General features: G+C 39.9%; 1 protein-coding gene across 3 annotated transcripts in view; it reads right to left on the reverse strand.

Annotated features, from left to right (window-relative positions):
• Positions 1-12,220: 12,220 nt before the first annotated feature.
• Positions 12,221-20,875, reverse strand: part of ZBTB44 (zinc finger and BTB domain containing 44) — a 67,243-nt gene continuing 58,588 nt past the window's right edge. For 2 of the 3 annotated variants that reach the window (XM_011376214.2, XM_023521031.1), the window contains exon 6: positions 19,040-19,375. In XM_011376214.2, coding sequence (XP_011374516.1) covers positions 19,365-19,375 — 11 coding nt within the window. In that variant the 3' untranslated portion in view covers positions 19,040-19,364. Of the gene's footprint in view, positions 19,376-20,875 lie in introns of all 3 variants that reach the window. The other variant, XM_011376213.2, reaches the window with a different exon arrangement.

Genomic DNA, 20,875 nt, shown 5'->3' on the forward strand with positions numbered 1-20,875 from the left:
GTAGCGGTGGCACAGGCTCACGGACACTGCATCGGCGGGGACGTGTGCAATGCGGCCAGAGGCCTGATCGGGCCAGCTGCTAGTCAGCCATTCCTTCATGTAGGGCAGGGGTCCCCAACCCCCTAGGCCATGGACTGGGACCCATCCGTGGCCTGGTAGGAACCGGGCCACACAGCAGGAGGTGAGTGGCGGGCGAGTGAGCCAAGCTTCATCTGTATTTATTTGCAGCTGCTCCCCAGCACTAGCATCACCACCTCAGCTCCACCTCAGATCGTCAGGCGTTAGATTCTCATAGGAGCACCGGTCTCTGGTGCCAAGAAGGTTGGGGACTGCTGACTTAGGGGATTGTGGGGGGAGGGACTAATGGCCAAAACTATTTTGCACACATTTGTATTTTAAATGCAAGAAGTATAGCTTCAAGCGTGTAAATTAAAATTCAGTTTAATTAGTGCATTAGTCAGGTCTGCAGTTCAGGGCATGGGAGAAAAGTGTATTTGTAGACCCATTCGTGTAATCATATCTGGAGTCAAGTTGTTGAGAGCAAGATAGTTCCCTTCACCTGCCCCAAACAGCTAGTCAGGGCTGTCACTGGTTAGATGATGCACAGGTCCTGCTCAGAAGGGCCCAGCACTTGGTTTAATGTTCTATGTTGCCTTCCTTAAATTCTTATTAATTTTTGAACCAGGGACCCCTCATTTTTATTTTGTACTGGGCCCCACAAATATTTAGCTGGTCCTGCAGCCTTATGCACATGGCCATTTCCAGGTCCTGCAGCCTTATGCACATGGTTATTTTCAGGTGGTCACAGGGTGTGAACTGGGTGGGGTGGGGAGCAGGGCCTGCGAAGGCTCTGATGGGGCGGAGCGAGCTGTGGAGTCCACTGAGAGGTGGAAATGACTTCTTCCAGTCCTCTCGCTGCTGCCCTGTTGCGTGCGCTCTAAGGGGTCTGCAGGCCCCTTCAGCAAACCCAGTGAGGGGACCCTAAGATCCTTTGCTGCCTCTGTAGGTGGGGCCCTATGAAACTCAGGTGCAGCTGAGGTCTTCAGAGAGGAGGAGGTGGCAGGGGCGATGCTGAGGGGGTGGCATTCCTGCTCACGTGAGCGCCAATGTCCTGTGCCAGGGAAGGGCCAGTGCTGCTGGGTGGCTCCCCCTCCCCCCCACACAAGCTCGCTGAACCACCACAGGGCCCTTTCCTGGCTGGCTAGCCTTTTTTTGTTCCTAGGATCTCGAAACCATCCGTCTCTCTGGTTCCCTCGCCTCTCCAAACTACTTTACATCTCAATCGTTTTAGCCACCAATCAAAAACATTTAAAGTTTAGTGAGTGTTTAATCTGATTGCATGAACAGGGAGTCTGATCCAGACCTAAATTCTGCAGGAGTAACTGCGAAATCTGCATAGCTAGAACGGGCATTATAGAAGGCATAAGGGCCCAGTTTGGAAGCCTCCAAAGACCCAGAGACCAGCAACCCGAAAGGCTGGGAGGGAAGGTGTTCAACTATGAATGGCATCGCAGGATTTCCCTTCCAGGCTTCAGGCTGTGTGGTGAGAGGATGCACTCGCAGGGGCTAGGGGCTGCTCCCTGCCTCCTGGGGGTGGGCTGAGGGTATGTGGTGAGATGGGACAGGGAAGGACCCCAGGTTCAACCACTCAGAGGGCTGTCCTCTGCTGCTTTCCTGTCACTTTGTAGTGCAGCAAGTTGGTGCTGTACCTCAGAGCACGCAGCCAAGAGGTCCCAGCATGAAGCCCTCAGTGGTCAGTCCTTCGGCCCTTTGGTCCCCTGCCTCTGCACCCCACACCCCGCCTCGCCCGCATCTGCAGTCAGGACCAGCTGGCCCTCAGACCTGGAGGACATAACATTTCCCGGGCAGGGCCAAAGACGGCCTTTGAGGTTGAAAAGAGAGACACCCCATGGGTAGGTGGGTGTTATCTCTGAGAGTAGCAAGCAAGTATGAAACATCCTGTTGAACACTCACAACTGGTAGCTGTGACACGTAGACAGGTGTGTTCTTATACAGACACAGAGACGTTTTGGGGGAAGTGAGGGCTGTGTGTTTTAGGGAATAAACCGATTAGATTGTGCCATAGGAATGGGATCTGGCTGTGAAACCAGGGCACCCTCTCCTTCCCCAAGGGACCCGAGGTGCCTACAGACTAATTCAGGGGGTCTCCACCTATTTGTGATGGCATGATGCTTTGCACTGTCAGGCTTGGAATTGTATGTGTGAATATTTTGTGTACCTGCAACCACATTTAAGGGAAATTGAATCTTTAAGCCAGTGGTTCTGAGACATTTGAATTTCTTGGAACTGTGAAATTATGAGAGAACATGGATCCAACATATCTAACGTAATGAAGAATGCCTCCTTGGTGTTCCAGGTGTTTTACTTGTCTAATTTAAATTCACAACAACCTTATGAGCGTTCCATCTTACAGACAGAAAACGAAGGCGCCAAGAGTTTAAATAACTGCAAGGTCCCACATGCAGGAACGGTTGAGCCTAGGATTTGAGTGCTGGCCAGTACTCTTAGTCGCTGTACCACCATGCACATGTGTCATTCATATACCATCATTTCGTAAAGAAAGGCAGTGCTAATATGTAGACTAAAGGTAGGCCATACTCTTAGAAAACTTGGGGACCAGCATTTGAGAACTGCTCCTCTAAGCACAAGTACCCCTTTTGAGAATTCTGACAACCTGGTCACAAGACCTTCTTGCCATAAGACCTAGTTTCTAGGCTGGTGTTGTATTTGCCTTCCATCTGCTTTGTCAGCCTGCCGCCTAGCCAGCAGGAGAGTAGCCATCATGCCATCTCAATTTGCCCAGTGAGGCTGGTCTGTTGGAGGAGGGAAGGGAGAGAGAGAATGTCTATTGAGAGAGATGAGGGATAACTGCCATCTCAGATCAGGTCCCTGGTCACTGGGCTGGGATTCCTCAGGGTGACAATCAAGAAGGGAGCCTGGAAAGCCACAAAATACCACTGAGGATGATGAGACTAAACCCCAGAGCAGGAATGTGAATATCATCTGCTTTTACACTGTGGGATTGCCTAGAAGATGGCTCAGATTGTCCTTCCGCAGGATGACAAGCACTGGCATTGACGATGGGGAAGGGAAGGTGTCAGAGAGGTTTTCAGCCATGGCCATTCCTCTGGGTCTGTGCAATGGCACAGGCTCCTGCACCCCAGCTGGGGCCTGGCCTGGCTCTCCTGGGATGAGCACTTCTGAACTGTGGCACAGACAGGAGAGGAGAGGGAACTGCTGCAGGCATATCAGGAAGAGCAGGAGTGAGCAGGCCCTGATCCTGCTGACCATAAAGGGAGGCCCGTGTGTGCAATACCTTTATGTTCAGGCTGTTCCCCACTCTCCCTCTCCCACAAGAAAGATGCTGAACAAAGAGCAGCTTTGATTCTCAAAGTACTGTATGTATGGCACACTAATTGCCTTGTGGCCTATATACCTACAAAGATGACACCGTATTTTGATGAAATCCTAATTAGAGTTTCACCGAGTTCCATTATCCTTTTCCTGTTTCCGTCCTTTTCCCTATACCCCAAGCCCCATCATCCTGTGCCTGCAGCTTGGAGACTACTTGTTCTGTCCTTGCCTCTCACCTCCAGTTGTTTTCTAACAAGTCACCGTCCAGAGTTGTTCCCAAGCGGAGGTGGACTCAATTCCAGCGTTTGTCCCATTGTCTCAGAATCCCCCAGCAGGAGGGATGTGTGTGTTCTTGGGATGGGAGCCTAACTTTCCCTGGCTGCTCTGCTTTCCATTCACCACAGGGGCTTTCACCCTGGAGGCGGCCTATTTTCCCTGCCCACACCCTTCGCACAGAGAATAACTGTCTCCAGACCTCTCTTCTGGAACTTCACGTAGACTTGTTTAACTCGAAAAAGAAATTCTTCCATTCTTAGCCTGTGCTCTTTTTCCAAAGAGCTATGAAAACGTGGGGTGTTGGGGGGAAGGGCTGGAAGAGGGGAAACCGGGTCCAGGGCTGGAAGAGGGGAAACCGGTAGAGAAGGGGAGAGAAGCTCCCATTTGTGTGGCTCTCCCTTCCTCTCTTCACATTGCAGTACCTTAAGAGAACAGCTCCCAAAATCAATGGTATCAGATACCTCTTTAAATTTCATAATCTAAGTACTGTCAACATACCTAATAAAACAGGAAAAATGGATAGAAACAGACTAGAAAAAAATTGAAGTCTATTTTTGAAACGTAACTTGAAAAAAAATGTGATGAGCTTATTTATAGAAGCCAGAGGAAAGGATGAGGAAAGTCTTTGCCGAGAGCCACTGCCGTTTGTGACCAGGGAAGAGAGCAGTTGATGTAAGATGCGGGGCTGCTCCAGGCTCATCCGCCCGGATGTGGCGGGCACTTAGGAAGTGGGTCCTGAAGCAAGTGTGGGGCTGGGGGAGAGTTCACATTCCTGCCTGTAGGCGTGAGGTCACAGGGTTCGGCTACCTGCCTGGGCCGAGGGCAGGGGAGAGCTGCCTATGCATGGGGCCTTTTCAGGTGTGCAAGGACTTTCCCATGATCCTTTGATTGCTCAGTGAGAAGTATTTCCCGGGGTGACAGCTGCCTGAGGGGCACCTTCTTAGAACTGGAAGAATGCCACCATTCAACCTCAGTTGAAAGAACCCCCAACCTGTAGCCGAGGTGTTCGCGTCCTCTCCTGAATGTAGTGAGAGCATAGATAGGCTTCTAGTGAGTAGGAATTCTCTGCCTTTACATACCTGCCCTGCCAAATGGTGTTCTAAGTCATCTCGATGTCTCTCCCACTGGATGTCTGTGCTGGACAGGACCCGGAAGACCATCTACTCCATAACATGTAAAAAGTGTCAGGAACAACCAGTGGGGTATGCTAAGTGCCTTATATACATCATCTCATTGCAACCTCGTCCCAGTCTTGTGAAGTAGATTTTATCATTCTCGTTGCATGAGAGGAAACTTAAGGCCCAGAGGTGGCACTGTCCCTTGCTTAAGGTTCTTCAGTAAGAGAAGAGAAAGGATGCAAACCCAGTCGCTGCACTCCAAAGCCCTGTGTCACCTGGAAGCAAGGCACTGTCCACCTAAAGTCTTGAGATGCTGGCTCCAGGACCTCCCATGCCTGATAATAAACCCGCTGGCTTAGGCACACATGGAAAAGGCCGAAATGAGCTTCCACTAGCAGGACTCCGAAATGGCTCCTTTGGCATTTCACGATCTTTCCCAATCCCGTCTCCTTGGCTACCCCTAGCAGCCCCTGGGATGTCCCTTCCTCAGGGGCCAAACCATCTGCTTTCTCTTATTCCTCTGCTTGGGGCCAGCATGGATGAGGGAGAACATGTTTCCTTGAGGACTTGGCGGTGAGCCACAGAACGATGGGTTCTGACCTCTACTTCGGAAGGATTGACTGCTGCCCCTCCTCGTCCTCCCTTGCGCCATTCTTTTCTGCTGACTGTTGGCTGGCCCTGGGCGAAGCTTAGGCCAAAGATGATGGGGTACCTTGGCTTGGACCAGTAAGTGGAAAAGGATAGAAGTTCTGCCTGGGCAGGGAGCACATATTGGGTCCTGCTGAGCCCAGGGAATTCCCCTCTGCTCAGATTTTCCAGTCCCAAAGAAGGCCCACAAAATGATCCTGTGTAGGGGGACAGAACTCTTTCTGAATCACCAATGTCATGGACTTTCACTGGGACCTGGGGAATGTAGCAATCAGAGCTGAAAAGACAATTCCATTTTGTTCTAGTTCAAACACTTGAAAAACAAGCGGCTAACAGTTTGAGGTGTTTCGTTGGGTATTTATTTTAAACAAAAGCCTTTTAACTTGGCTTTAAAAAATATTTTGTAAGTTTGGGTTAAAGGCAAAGAAAGGTGGAGTCCCTGCCCTGGGGCTCATTCTAGGTGACAGCAGTAAGGGGCGCTCACGCACGCTGTTTCATAAGACCAGTTGCTGAAGCAGCAGGAGTCCGCAAGGAAGTTTTGGGCAGCTCACCCCTCTCCACAGCCCCGTCCCATCCAATTTATGGTGAGTCTTGGCAAAGCCCCGTGTCCCCAGGTGTAAAGACACCAGTTCGGAACCACTGTGAAGGCGGCCTTCCAGAGGCCCTGCTGCCTTTCTCTTCCTAACCCCTCATCCTAAGGTGTAAGTACCTGTTTTCGGCACACCATGGGAGGCCTCATCATACTTTGCATTATTGGTAACTTCTGGTATGCAAGGATCAAACTTTCAAGTCTACACTGAAAACAAGTTACACAGCTTTTTATTTAACACACTTCAAGATGGCCTCTAGGAATGACGTGTAGGGAGAAGCAGGCAGGAGGCCCATGTTCCAAGGTTTAGGAACTCAGGTGCTGAGTTGTTGCTGTTGGCAGGGCCCAGACGAGGCATCTGGTTCCCACTGGAGACTGGGCAAAACTGAGTTGCTTGGTTTTTCCTTTGTTCTTGGCTCTGCTCATCCCCTCCGCCCCAACTCCCAACCTTCACTTTATGGTGGGAGAGAAAATGGAAAATCCACTGACACACAAAAGAGCTGGGATAAACCAATGACTGAGTGTGAAAGAGTCCAGGTGGATGCGAATCAGCAGTTTGGGGGAAAACCTTCCATATCCGATGCCTGTAAACAGAGGCAAATAAGGGCCTAGACATTTAGTTCGACTCTGGAATGGTGGTTGCTACTGACGGCAAGGAGAGGTGTGAGAAGGGGCATGGCAAGCTCATTTGGGAGCAGTGATTTTCAACGAACATGAAAGGGCTTCTGGTCTCATGCTTCAGGGGTGGAGGCTCAGGGCCCCACAGACCCGCAAGAAAGGGTCTGATAGCAGTCCTGGGGTGGGCACTTGGGCAGGCACAATGGTTACAGTAGCATTGCAATGACACGGGGAGAACTGGAGATACAGACGTACCCTCTGACTGAAAATAGAGACCCCCCCTTTCTTCAGATATCCCTACTTTTCATTGAGAAAAGTTATATTTACATACGTACTGTTGGCCCTCCAAGCTCAGATCGAAAATATTTGTAAAAGTTACACTGATGTCTACTATGTAGGTAGGCCTATGATGATTGGATGGTTCTATTTGTGCTGACCATGTACAGTTCTGGGGGAAGAGAAATTGTCCTACAAAAGCCACTTTACGTTTACTAGATGAACGCAGATTACGTGCTTATGGGAGTGCAGACACACGTGTGTGCACTTCTGAGTTTAGTACCTATGTAGGGGTGTGTATGTAGTCAGTCTTCCTGTAGAAAAGGATATGCCTGGATTTTGACACATGCAGGTCTTTGAAATGGCATTTTAAACTCATATAAGCCAAAATTTGGTTAGGGAGCATGAGCTTGCATATAAAAACATTAAAACCTGTAACTGCTGCCAGTTTCTCAGAGCAACCCACTCCTTGGCTTGTACTGAGGAAATAGGCTTCCTCTGGGATATGAGGAAAAGACATATATTGTGCCTAGCAACAAACCTGCTCCATGTCCAGTTTCTCTATTTCGCTTTTTAGTCTCTGGCATTCCCTGTTCTGCTCTAGCTTCTTCCCACAGGGGCTTCAAAATAAAACCCATCTGGGTAGGGATCCTGGCCTTCCAGCAGTTTAACCTGCCAAGCAGGCACGTCTCCTCAGTGGCCTTGCATTTACTGTTCCCTCTGCTTGTAGCACGCTTGGCCTTACCTTCTTGGGACTTTTACTTACATGTCATTCTAACACTTTGGTGATCCTATCCAAAATTGCTCACTTGTCCACTAATACACTATGTTTATCTCATTTATCGTTGGTCATATCCTCTTCCCTGATCCTTTCCCCCACCAAGAATATAAACTCCATGAGGGCAAGATTTCTGTTGTTCTGGTCGATGCTTTATTTGCAGTGCCTGGTGTAGCAGACACTCAATGTTTATTGAAGGAAAGTAGGAGGAAGGATTTTAAGTAGCAGAGTGAATGAGGACATGAGAAATGTCTTTGGAACTTTCAACCCCACCAATCTGGTTTAGTAGAAGCTGAGTTATACTAGAAAGGGCCCCAACCAAATAAGCTTATTTGCATGACTATTCCTAGGGGAAAAATATCTCTCTTCAGCCTCTGAGCTCAACTTCAGAACCTGGCTCAGAACTTCGCCTAATTCTTAACCTTATTTTCTCTAGGACACAAAAAACAAAGAGAGGTAGTACTTGAAGAGCAAATACTGTCCACTGTTCAGAGACAAGACCTGGTCTTAATTTCACGGGCTCACCTCTCCCTATACGGCCCCTCTATCTCTACTCCCACTGCCTATGTGAACTCAGTTCAGTCTGCATACTTTTCCACGAATCTACTTTATGCTTGTTCTTAATTGTTCCAGAGCAAGCTCCGACTGAGTTGTTCCTTTGACTGAAAATGTGATGGTCCTCTACTTCCTACCAAATTCAGTTCAAATTTTTAAGTTCTCTAATCTGATCTCGGCCTTCTTTATAACATTTTTCATTCTTCCCCTTTAGGGATCTAGCAATGCTTAGCAAATCAAGGTACTTCCTTTCCCTAGACACTCTATCTCCTATTTCCTGGAGTGGTCTCCTCCCCCTTATTCCTGCCTGTACAAATTCTAGACCTCTTTTCAAGGAAGATTCAGCTCTAATGTTTCTCCTTGCATGTTGCCACCCCTGACCCCTTCAGCCAGGTCTCTCCTTCCTTCGAATTTCCAAAGCACACTTTCACGGCAACTAGTCATTTCCATAGTAGTTTTAGTCTTGTAATTCTTTACTTCAGAAACCTTAAGCTCCTAAGGTCAGAGACTTTATTCATGCAACCAATCCTGGGCCATCGGGACATGTATGTATGAGACAGAAGTGGCCGCTGTCCTTATGGAAATTAATCTAATGGAGTTTAGTCCAACTTATTTTAAAACATCAGTATCAGTGTAATAAAAGTATAGGATGTTATTCAAACCTAATAGGAAGTCCCAACCCAGTGTGAGAGGTTTTGGGAAAGCTTCTTTAAGAAGTGATATTAGGTATGGACTTGATGGATGAGTGGACCAGATGAAGGTAAGACAATAGCAGCTCGTGTTTGAGAGAATGATTTGGGGAAATTTTGGCCAGGTGATGGCAGTTGTTCTGAGGATTAAAGTTAATACTCATTCATAACCCCATATAACTATATTTAAGACCCTCAATTAAAAGTAAGGCTCTGATATATATAAAGTGAGAGTTCAGGCAAATCATCACGTGACATGATGAAAATAATTCTAGGTGTTGTCCTAAGGTGCTCTGATCCTAAGGTGCTCTGATAAGTACCTCGGGGGCTTCTGGTAAATTGAGCTCTGACCATTTCTTAGCAACATCTGTTCATTCAACATTGAGTTTTACTATGTGCCAGACACTACAGGGGATACACAATAAAAGACACAGTCTCTGATATCAAGAATTTAGTCAGGTGGAGACACACTAGTAATAATATAGAAGACTTACATAAAGTGGTTACAATATACTAAGTGCTGCTCTAAGCATTTAACATATAATTCTTTTAATTCTCACAAGTACTCCAAGAGGTAGCTATTCAAGACAATGTGATTGAGAAGTGGGTTGGTGGAGCTAAACAAAATCTGCTATGGGAATAGGCAGGAGGGACCTTAACCCTAAACTGGAGGTAGGTGGGAGTGGGAGTGAGGGCTGAGGGGTAAGTTCCTGGGGTGGGGGGTATGGGGGGGCGGGGGGCGGCCTGATCTGTGTCTCGAACAGTTACAGCAGGGGGAGGGAGGCAGAGTTTAAGTTGGGCAGTGGCCTGATTAGAAAGATGACTCTGACAGCGATGTCACTGGAGGGGGCCCGAATGGAGAGAGGGAATAGCAGTTAGGAGGCTGTTTTTGTTATTAGGCTGGAAACAACAAAGGTTTGAATTAAGCTAATAGCAGTAGGAATGGAGAAAATGATGGAAACTGTTATCAACAGGGGTGAGAAAGATAATCAAATGGGGGTATTAAAGCACACAAAGGAAAGAACATGACCAGTCCATATCTTTAGAACAAAGTCATATGCAATCTTTTTCACAATGTAAGAAAAAAGTTAACTTCTTACTCTCCTTTAAGAAAACTAGGTTCTAGCATAAAATACAAAAATACCCAACTGCATTATTTAATTCACATTTCCTGCCAGCATTACCCTCCTCCTCCAAGGGTCTCCCAAAATGCTAGTGCCCAAAAATGATCATAATGCTAGAACTGGCAGATTAAGGTTCTTGGCTTCTCTTCCAATCACTGTGTCTGGGAGATTATCCAGCCCACAAAGATACAAGTTCTACCACATCAAGAGGTTCCAGCCCTATTAGTGGCTTGATTTCAGAGTGGATCTAATGCCTTTAAATAAGGAGTAGGAAAGACACTTTCTAAGTGGACCATACATTATTACTTTCCCTGCTTATCTCACTGGCTTTTGAGAGACCATATCAACTAAAAGTGCTAGCATTTTATGAACTATAAAACATCTGAAAAGGAATATTTACAAATCTTGCAAGCAGATTCATTTGCATTCAACAAAGAATTCTGTTCCTGGGCAAACAGCACATACTCAAGTCCTACCATATGTACTGTTGATGCCTGGACTGCCAAAGGAAGTGTATCTGCCTCGGCCCCAAATTTAAAATGGACTATAGAAATTTATTTGGTTGTGATTTCTTTTTATGTTCTAAAGCAACTTTTCTAACAGTCTCTAGATAGCAAGAATCATCAGAGGCAATTCACTTGAGGCTGGCCCTTTCCTGGGTGGGTGGGTGGGTGGGTGTGGGTGTGTGTGTGTGTGTGTGTCTGTGTGTCTGTGTGTGTGTGTGTGCACACATTGCTACACCTAACTTTTCTGGTTCTCTGGTCAGTGACCCACTCATTCACTAAATGACCTCTAAGTAAAGGTGGCCAGAAATGTTAGCTGTGGAAAAAATTAGGCAGGGATAAAAATAAGGGTGTGGGATTATGGGTGGAAGCCCTGCAAAATGACTAATGCCCACCCTGCCCAGAGCCTCTGCAGTGACTTGTTCATGTACCTATAAAATGAGTAGGTACAGAAATTTCTAAAACTTCTTTGTAAAAAAAATTCAAGTAAAACAGTCAGAGTGTACGAAAACAATAAAACAGCTTTTCCTTTGACCCCAAGGCCATTCTAACTCGTTTTAAACCAGTTTGCTGATAAAGAATTTCCTTCTAAATTGAATATGCCCTTAGTTTTTCCGTCTGTATAAAAGTTTATCCATATAAAAAATGAATTACATTAAATTTTGGAATTTGATGTTTATGAGCAAGTTTACCCTACTTAAACTCTTGGTATGTTTGTAGATTTTATTTTGTTCACTTTCTCAGTTTAGTACTTAGAAGAAACACTCTTATTCAAAAGAGAATGCCCAAACTATTAATTTTAACTATCGGTTAAGGAGATTATTTTATTACATTTAGTATCATTCTCTGGAAGGAATATTTCCAATATGTACTTCATATGCAAACCAAACTCTAGGATATAATTATTTTAAATCCTACATTTTGTATTTATATGTATCATCTGTGTGTGAGAGTACTGAAAAAACCAACAGTCTGATCTTGAATGGTCTGGTAAACCATTGTTAAAATCACTCAACACACTCACTGAAAGAGAATGCTTCTTAAAATTTACCCTCTTTCTCTCTGAAGTTAATTCTAAAGTTATCCTTGTAGCCTGAGGTCAATGAAATATTTTTCTTTACTTGTAACTATCATTCTATAGACCAGTTATTGTCAAAATTCATATCAAGATAAATCTAAAGTTAGAAAGCCCTTCCTTTAGGTGCTCGTAGGCTCATCACCTATGCAGTGAGCTGCTTTCCCTTGGGAAGTACCTATTTTCTACTTCCTGATTGTAAGATATTATTGAAAGGTCACCAATAGGTCTCTAATCAATTAAGTATAACTTCAGAAAGATTCAGAGCAACTCCTTAAGATAGAACCCACTGCTCAGGAAGTAGCTTTGCACAAGAACCTGGTTCAATAGCTGTAGGATTTGATGACTCTCTACCAAGCTTCCTTTATATCCCTTTCGATCTCAGGGATGGTGTTTGTGCAATCTTTGCACTTTCAGCTCTTTTCTTGCCCAGGAGCTGACATGTGCTGTCTAATGGAACACTCCCTAGTCTGTACACACTCGATGGATGTTTACTTAGGTAATGCATTATTCTGATGACTTTTCTGATCTACATAACCTCAACCAACACCATCAATTCTTCCTTCAAACCAACAATAAATAACAACAGCAGGATATTTTACTCCATAAAGCATTGATATTTTAATGAGGAAAAAAATCCATATCTTAGTCTTATGTTTCTATTCAAAGACACTCAAAAACTAGTTTTTCCCTGCCCATCCCTTCTAACTGTAACTTTGTGACCATGTAATAAAGGCCAGTTTAAAGATATTTTTTTTAAAAAGTTTAAACCTTTTTAAAAAAGATTAAACAACCAGGCTAGCAAAAAGGTACTCAATACATACTTTCCTTATATCAAACAAGCTAATATTTCAGTACAATGTAACTATACAGAATATATACAGTACACGTATGTTCACAAAGCAAACACTATAGGCTCAGAACAGATTTGAAAAACATGATATTCACATTGATTACAGTAACTCTAAAAATGATTGTTACGTTCAAACGGCACTTAGTTTACAAAAAAGTCACAAAAAATATATATATATTCATATATGTAGTTGTCAAGAACTATGGTTCCTATAAAATACTAATAGCCAGATACTAATATATAAAATGTAAAGTCTGACATGGTATACATAAAACAAAACAAAATCCAAAACCATTTTTATTATTGAAAGTCAAACATGCCAAGTAACTTAGCTATGGCCACTGTCACCAAGTAAAAGCCATACTTGAATGAGATGACAACTGGATACAAAGCTGGTGATATGGGGGCTGGCACAGTTAAGAGTTGTACTGGTTCTAGGAGAGGGGTAGAAGACATAAAAACACCCATCTACATAACTCACATTTCCTCCCCAGCATTACCCTCACCAAAGTGTTTCATAAAATGCCAGTGCCCCAAAAGAATCATAATGCTATAACTAGCAAGGTACAAAAGTTTCCCCCAAACTTCATTGATATGGGCTATAGGCAAATGTTAAAGCATGCATCAGATAAAGCAGTCACCCATCTGGAAGACGGTGGTGGTGCAGTTTCCTCCTGGGCTAGTCGTACTAAAAAGTACTCCAGTTTTTAAATGGAGCCAGATTTATATGTTAGCTCTGTAAAACACTGAGCTAATGTAGCAGCAAATATGAAATTACTGAAACAAAAACAATTTTATTTAAAAATTCACTTGTTACATCAATTTTTTACCTTCACATCTGTCTCCTTTAACCAGATATCAATTTCTTCTGTCACTGAATTATGGTCTATTATCTCAATTTTCCTCATTATGTTGATGTGGAAAAAGACAAGTCCTAATCCTGGAAAGTTTAAATTTACTCTTAAAAATGGGAATACAGGTATTTTAATGTTAAAAAAAAAAAAAAGTCTGTTCTAAAAGTATCTCTCACAAATATATATATTTAATTATTAAAATAGGCTACATAGGATTTTTATAAAATGGCTTTTGAAAAGATAGTAGCGGCACCAAGAAGCCATTTACTATCCTCCGACTGGACATAAGGTGCCGTAAGGGTGCCCTACAAAGAGGCAGGCAATCTCTATCTGATGCAACAGGAGGCATCAGTAACAGAAAAATCAAATATATTATTAGGAATTGGACTGAAAACCAAATTTTACCCTTTTAGGGACTGTTGTTTTTAAAAAAATATCTTGAAGTATAGGCATTAGAAACCATCACTTTGTAAAAGAAAGAAAAAGAATAAAGTTTAATGATCTGACTTCTTCCAAATACCTGATGGTGTTCATTTCAGGCACCTGAAAGATGGAAAACAGTGCAACTCCCAATAACTTAATGGACTACTCTCAGTATGAGAGACTTCACATAGCATCTGTTGACTGGAAAATTCAATTGATAACTGAAATAAAAGAAAGTTCTTAGAGGAAACACACTTATAACCTAATCACAGAAAAGGTTCTCTCTAAAAAACAGGTGTTTCTAGGAACTGCAACTTCCCATCTTTAAATGAACACAGCATCTATTAATACCAAGGGAAACAATGTGTGTGAGATGACTGGCTCCTCTCAAAGTAGGGAAGATTTAGCCTTCCTCAGCAGGTGGACGTACTTTGGTAACCTGAACATGGATTTACAGGAAGATTTTTTAACTTGTTTAACTGAATAATGAAATCTAAATATGGTTAGATGGCATTTGGAAAAACAAGGACAAATAAAACTTATGAAACTGCAGCCCTTCAAACCATCAAGCAGCAATTTTATTAAAAAATCATCACAGTTAAGCCCAGGGCTTTAAGCTTAATCAGCAAAATTAGTCAACTGAAAAGAGGGTTATAATCAAAGAATTTGATTTTATAAACCAGGCACTTCAAACTGAAAAAAATTGAGTTTAATTTTTAAAACAGTTGTTGTTTTCTCTCAACAGTCTGAACTCTTAAATTCTTTGCAAACTATTATATAAACAAGAACCTTGGTCTTTGTAGGAACTGGCCTAGGTCCTATATAGAGGGAGCCTACTTAATTACAGCAGCACAAACACTTTAAGGCAGTCACATTTTTTGGATACTGCCAAACTGAGAGTCCAATAACATCGCCTGACATGGACCTATGATTTTTTTCTATCATGAAAATATAATCACTATGACGTAGTGGAAATGTCTAACTGTATTAGTTTAGTATGAAAAAAAAGTACAACTACGATGTCGCCAAGAATCTTTATTCCATAACCTGACATAGACTTAATACCCTATTAATAAATCTCAACATATTTATAATCTAAAAATGAAATATCTATATAGTGTCTGTTCTTTAGTTGAACCGGGAAATCGGTTCAATTCAACTTGTTTAATGTGAACCATTATTGCTTTTGGCAAATTTGTCTTGGTGAGGACTTTCCAAATTAAAAAACAAAACAAAACAAAACTCTATTGTCACCATATTCTATTAAGCAACTGAAAGATAAAAATGGGTATAGGCAAAATAAGGAATGACTTAAATTTTGATGATTTTAGCTTAAAGCCTGTAGGACTATATTTAGCTATAAATATTCCTCATAGATGTGTTTACTGTACTAGAGCTTTCCCCAATTTTGTTTCTCTGCTTCAGAAAATTGTTTCTATATATTCTTCTCTCAGTAACTTTCAAAATATAAATATAAATAAAGCATCTTTCAACTTACAGTGAAAAAACCACATTATCTTTTAGCAACTTTGGGTCACTTCCAAAGTGAACTTTACTAGTGCCCCCCTCCCTCAATTAATATTAACATCTAGAAAACTATTTTCTCTTCACTTGGATGTATATTTCAGAGTTCTAACTTCACATTTTGCAGATGAGTGAAAATAGAGTAAGTGCTGCATAAAAGTTTCTAATTCTCATCAATTCCTCCAATCTCAACCTCCTTTCAGTAAAATATTACAATTTTAGGACTATTCATTCATCAAGTAAAAGGAATAAATCTCTCCTTGTGGTACACTAGTACAAACTGCCATACAATAATGTATTTTTTAGGGACTACAAAGCTAAGAGACTAAAACATGATCTGGGAATCTTCAAAATAAAAGTCACTAACTAGATAGGTGGCCTCTATTTGAATAAGAAGAGATAAAAGAAAAGGCCTTTTGAAAGAATACAGCTTTCAAGGCCTCCCAGAAAACCATTTTAAAAATCGGGAAAGACTGGCTCAGAAGTTAGAGAAGGTAATAGAGTTACCAATGATAAGTACATTATGTGTGCTGACTAGTCCATTCCATTTGGGTAATGGAAGTGTTTTTGTTTTGTTTTTAAAGCCAAAGGATATGTCGTAACTAAATTACTGTAAGCCAGAATGGCTGCTAGAATGCTAAAATATAAGACTGAATGAGGCTATTTAAACATTTTAGTATATTTTGTCTCACTGAAACTGAGAACTTTAAAAACTGGCAACGTACTAAATGTATAATTACTTGAAATAAAAATTAAGATTACTCGAAATTCAAATTTAGAAAAATCTACTTAATTTGTGGGTAACAAACTCCATCTGCTTCCCTTTATAGAAAACTTAAAATTCAGAAAAATAAAAACCAATATTAACCCCTTTGTTTTAGAATCAGTACAATCACCTGACATGCTAGATAGATGCTTCCACTATAGGAATATGCCCTCAAAAATGGAAAGAATGACTAGAAACTGTATATCCAGTATCATGGCAAACATCTTGGCTCATTTCTAAAGTATATCATACCTATTTGGTAGCTTAAAAATTGAAAATAAATGCTTTTCTTGTATAAAATACTTGGTTTTAAAAAGGCAATTTATCCTGTATCCTAAAATTTAAGCCCTTTTAAATTATCACAGTTACCCTCGTGGGCCTTAAGATAGCTACATTTAAGTATTCTAAACTGCAATTTTTTATGTTTAGTTTTACTGGTAGTTTCTAATGAATGAGATGATGTAACTGGCTTTTTTTTTTTTAAATCTCTTTGCAATGTTTTCTATATATTCTGGTAAAAATTATACATTTAAATATCCCTCTCTTAGATGAATTTTAAATAAATCTAAATAACACAAAATACAATTATCCCTTGCAGCTTAGTTTCTGACAACAAATTGGTAAGCTAAATATTCTTAAACTGTGTTAAGAAAAATGTAGAGCCTCCCTGAAATAGCAAAAAGGCCTTTGTTTATATCATGTTATGTTAAATACTAGTTAGTTAACTGTATAGATAAGATTGGGGAATAGACAGCTAACCAAGTTTGCATTTCCACAGTACTATATTTAAATTTTTCATAAAACTTGTAAATTTTTGCAATTTATAATTACCAATGGAAATCTAAAATTTTTTTTGGGGGGGCGGGGGAAGAACAGCCAGTGGTGGTAATATTATATTCTGAGAACAAAGAATATCTTGGACCTGTCAAAACTGTGCAGGGTTCTCTTAATGTAGAGGACAGGAGATGTGCTAAAACACATTTAACAAAAAATCTCCAAATGATTCGAAGACATTTCTCTAATGCTACTTTTTTCCTTTTTTCTTCCTTCTTTTTTTCCCTTTTTAAAGATAGCTTGTAACTGAGGAGAACAACATTGCTGGTCATAATTCTACCTATTCTTTGTCTTGTTCACATAAGATTTTAAAATTAACTTTGACATTTATCTACTGGTAGGCATAACAGTTTTCAAAAAATATATATGACATTAAAAATAAAAATTCCTGACCTTTCCAGCTGAAACACAGCAGTACTGTTACTAGTTAAGTACCAGACTGTTGCAGAATGTAATTCAACCATATTAGTAAAGATGCATAAATGGTGTAAGCTCATCAGGAAAGTTGACTTTCCTGAAGGTGATACACCTATATTTGAGAACAAAGGGGTGAAAACAGGTTCCCGAGTGAAATAAGGTGTTGGAAAAAATATAAAGACAGAATGTGGAGACAGAAAGAACATGAGCCTAAACAAATCTCCAATAAGTTTACTTTCCCTTCTTTTACATTTGTAGGGGGTAAAATAAATGATAGAATTAGCAAATTTAAAAAAATAAAAATAAATAACTAAAACTTAAAAATATATTTTATGATTACGGTCTAATACCTGGACAAAATTCAGATCATGTGTGTTGAGTAAGAAACTATATTTTTTCTGATCTAATCAAGGGCTTTCATAATTATTAAACTTTGGGTATATACATGGAGTCATTCAAAAGTTCACTGTTCATGAACTCATGAATATTTAGGATCAATGTCAGTGATGCTTTAAATGGCACTAGATTAAAAGTATACTCCAGCTTAGAGTATCATAAATTTCAACTATAATAAACCAGTAAGTTTTTTTTTTAGCAGCAAAAGAGGTGATATTTATTAATTTAAGGTTTTTAGTTTTTCTTTAGTCTTAAGTTTTCCCCCAGACTTATGTCATAGATCATTTTATAGCCTTTCCTTGTCTTTACATTATTGCTTACACTGTGTAAAACTACACTAACTGCTTTTAATAAACTTGGCAATGTCCAAAAATATTTTAGAACAAGGACAATGTATCGCTGTCATATCGGATTTTTGTAAACAATCTTAGTTGGGTAAAGAATGTAGCCTTAACACAGAATTCTTTATTTTGTCCAAAAGAGCACAATAAAAATATCCTCAACAATACATAATCCTACATATAAAATATAGAATATCTCCAATATTTATATGGTATCACACCAGTATATGCAAGAGAAAGTATTATTGATGAGGCAAGAGTAAAAATGATTTAGGCAGTGACCTAATTAGTCAGGCATTAACATTCAAAGACCAGGTAAATAACAATTTTAGTCAGAAAAGCAGGATTAAAGAATCTATGAAGCTGGGATTTACATACTACATTCTCCATTCCTGGTCATTTCATGCATAGCTTGACAATTCTCAATCATGTTCTTTGTCTTCTTTTATAGAAGGAAGACAGATTATTTGAATGAGTGGTACTATAAAGGTACAGAGGGAATGCCTACTCCAATATCAAATTTTCATGAAAAATAAGAAATGACAAAGCTTAAAAAAAAAAAGTACACTGGATTTCAGAAGTATTTACTCTAATAATTTTTAAGAAAGCTTACCATAAATACTTCTCAAAACAATAACTTTATAAAATATTGTACAATGTCCTGTGTATAAGAGTAAACATCTATTCAGGTCATTTGTCAAATTCTTTTTAGTAATTTGCTTCTGGTGTACCATTTCATCTCAGGAAGGTCAATGTTCATCTGATTTCTTCTTTACCTAATGATCTATTGTTAGCCTACTTTTAATAATGGAAGAAGAAATTGATATATGTTTTAAGTCAACTGGTTCTCCTTTCTATTGTTTCAACATCATGTTATTGTGCACTTATAGAGGCTTAATCTCTCAGACATGAAAAATAAAACATTAGTTGCAGGGTTTACAAAGTAAAAAGGGAAATTCTTTCTAAACCCTTTTTTGTTTAGAAAATTAAATTAAATTTAAATGTACAAGACCAAGCACAGGCACTTTCCAAAAACCTAAAATGAAGCCAAACCACAAAATTACTCAATAGTTATAGAAGAAAGCTCTGATTTGGGGGGGTCATCTCTGGTTGCCTCGGCACAAGCACTGGTCTTTGTCTGCTCTGGCATTTCTTCCTCCTTTTCTGCCAGCCCACCAAGAGACCCCAAGGGAAAAGTGCTTTCGCAATTCTGGGTCGAGGAGACCTGTGAAATTACAGGCATTTGAACAGAGGAGTTGTTTTCAAAACTGTGTTCTCCAAGATCGTACTGAACAAGGGTCTCTTCTTGCTCCTGGTTTAAGTAGTCCGGTACTAGGAAATCACTAGATAAGAGGCAAAGGATAAAACGAGGAGTTAATTTTCAAACCAGTAATAAGGAAGACGCAATAAAAAGACCTGATTTGTAAAACAAGATCGGGAATTTTCATTTCTCTAATTCTTGAATGAAGATTAAACTCAAGAATTTTCAACTTTTAAACTTTCCTAAATATGAACCAAAGCCATCCATTAGAACCAAAGTATATCAACTCTCACCACCAACAAAAGATTCATTATCACCTTGGATACCTAAATATTCTTATTTTATGTAGAAGAGTTTCTGTATACAAAATAAATACAATTAGTATGCTCATTTAAGCAAAAATAATTTGAATAATATATGCTTAACTTTTCTTGGATTATATACTCTAATTAAAAGGTATACAAACCTAGTTTTATTACTTCCTGAATAGTAAGTTAGTTAAGAAACTAAATCCTTATGCAGAAATGACCTTACACAAAATCTACATAGAGAAGTATAAAAAACTAATTTATGTGTGTCCTGCTATTAGATTTGGTACATAAAAATAGTAATAAATTTCCTTTGACTCAGATTTTAAAAATGAATGCCATGAGATTAGTTACATGTTAGTCCTCAGAAAGTATTTAATTTACTCGTATAAAAAGTATTTAATATTCTTTTGATACAATAATTAAATATTTAATTACTAAAAGTAGACAGTAAAATATACCAAAATTTTAACAGTGGATATTATTCCTAAATGGCGAGATCAAAAAAGATATTTAATTTTTTATATTTAATACCTTTTTATATTTACTAAAATTTCTACTACAAGCATTTTTGTAGTTAAAACAATATGAAATGTCTTCGATGCTCTATTTAAATCTTTATTTCTTCATTATACTCGGAATGTCAACAACTAATACACTTAATGAGGTTATTTTATAATTTGATTGCCCAGTATTAATAAAAAAACTAAAATCTGCTCATCTGCAAAGCAATTTAAGACATCTTATGTTATATTTTATAAAAAGTCTTCAAGTGTTAAACAAGAGGACTGGAGAACAAAGGGCTCTGTATAGGGAGGATACAGACGATGGGAATGGTTAATTGGGACACTATTTTTGTCCTGAACAATATTTAATATGACATGTATAATCTAAATTTAGTGATATGACAAGCAGATGGTCAGATAGAAGTGATTACATTAAACAAAATAAATGTCTGATTTGAAGAGAAAAACAAAATCTATGCAATATATTGGGAATTTATTAAAAAATAAGGTTAAAAGATAAAAGTGGTTTAAAATTTAAGATTTCATTTTATAAGAAACAAGATTCCTACAAAAGTATTAAAAATAGACAATAGATTTTCATATCTAGAGGAAATCTTAGAAATCACCTCTAAAGCTTATATTTTCTCCTCTTATTTTCAAGCTTCTTCATCTGTAAAGTGACATATTCAATCATAATAGCAGTGAGTGGCAGAGCTAGAACTAGAAACTGATTTCCTTCGATGCACTATAAATCAGAAGGTAACTATT

Source organism: Pteropus vampyrus, unplaced genomic scaffold (assembly GCF_000151845.1).
Source record: "Pteropus vampyrus isolate Shadow unplaced genomic scaffold, Pvam_2.0 Scaffold288, whole genome shotgun sequence".
In the NCBI taxonomy this organism is placed as follows: Eukaryota; Metazoa; Chordata; class Mammalia; order Chiroptera; family Pteropodidae; genus Pteropus; species Pteropus vampyrus.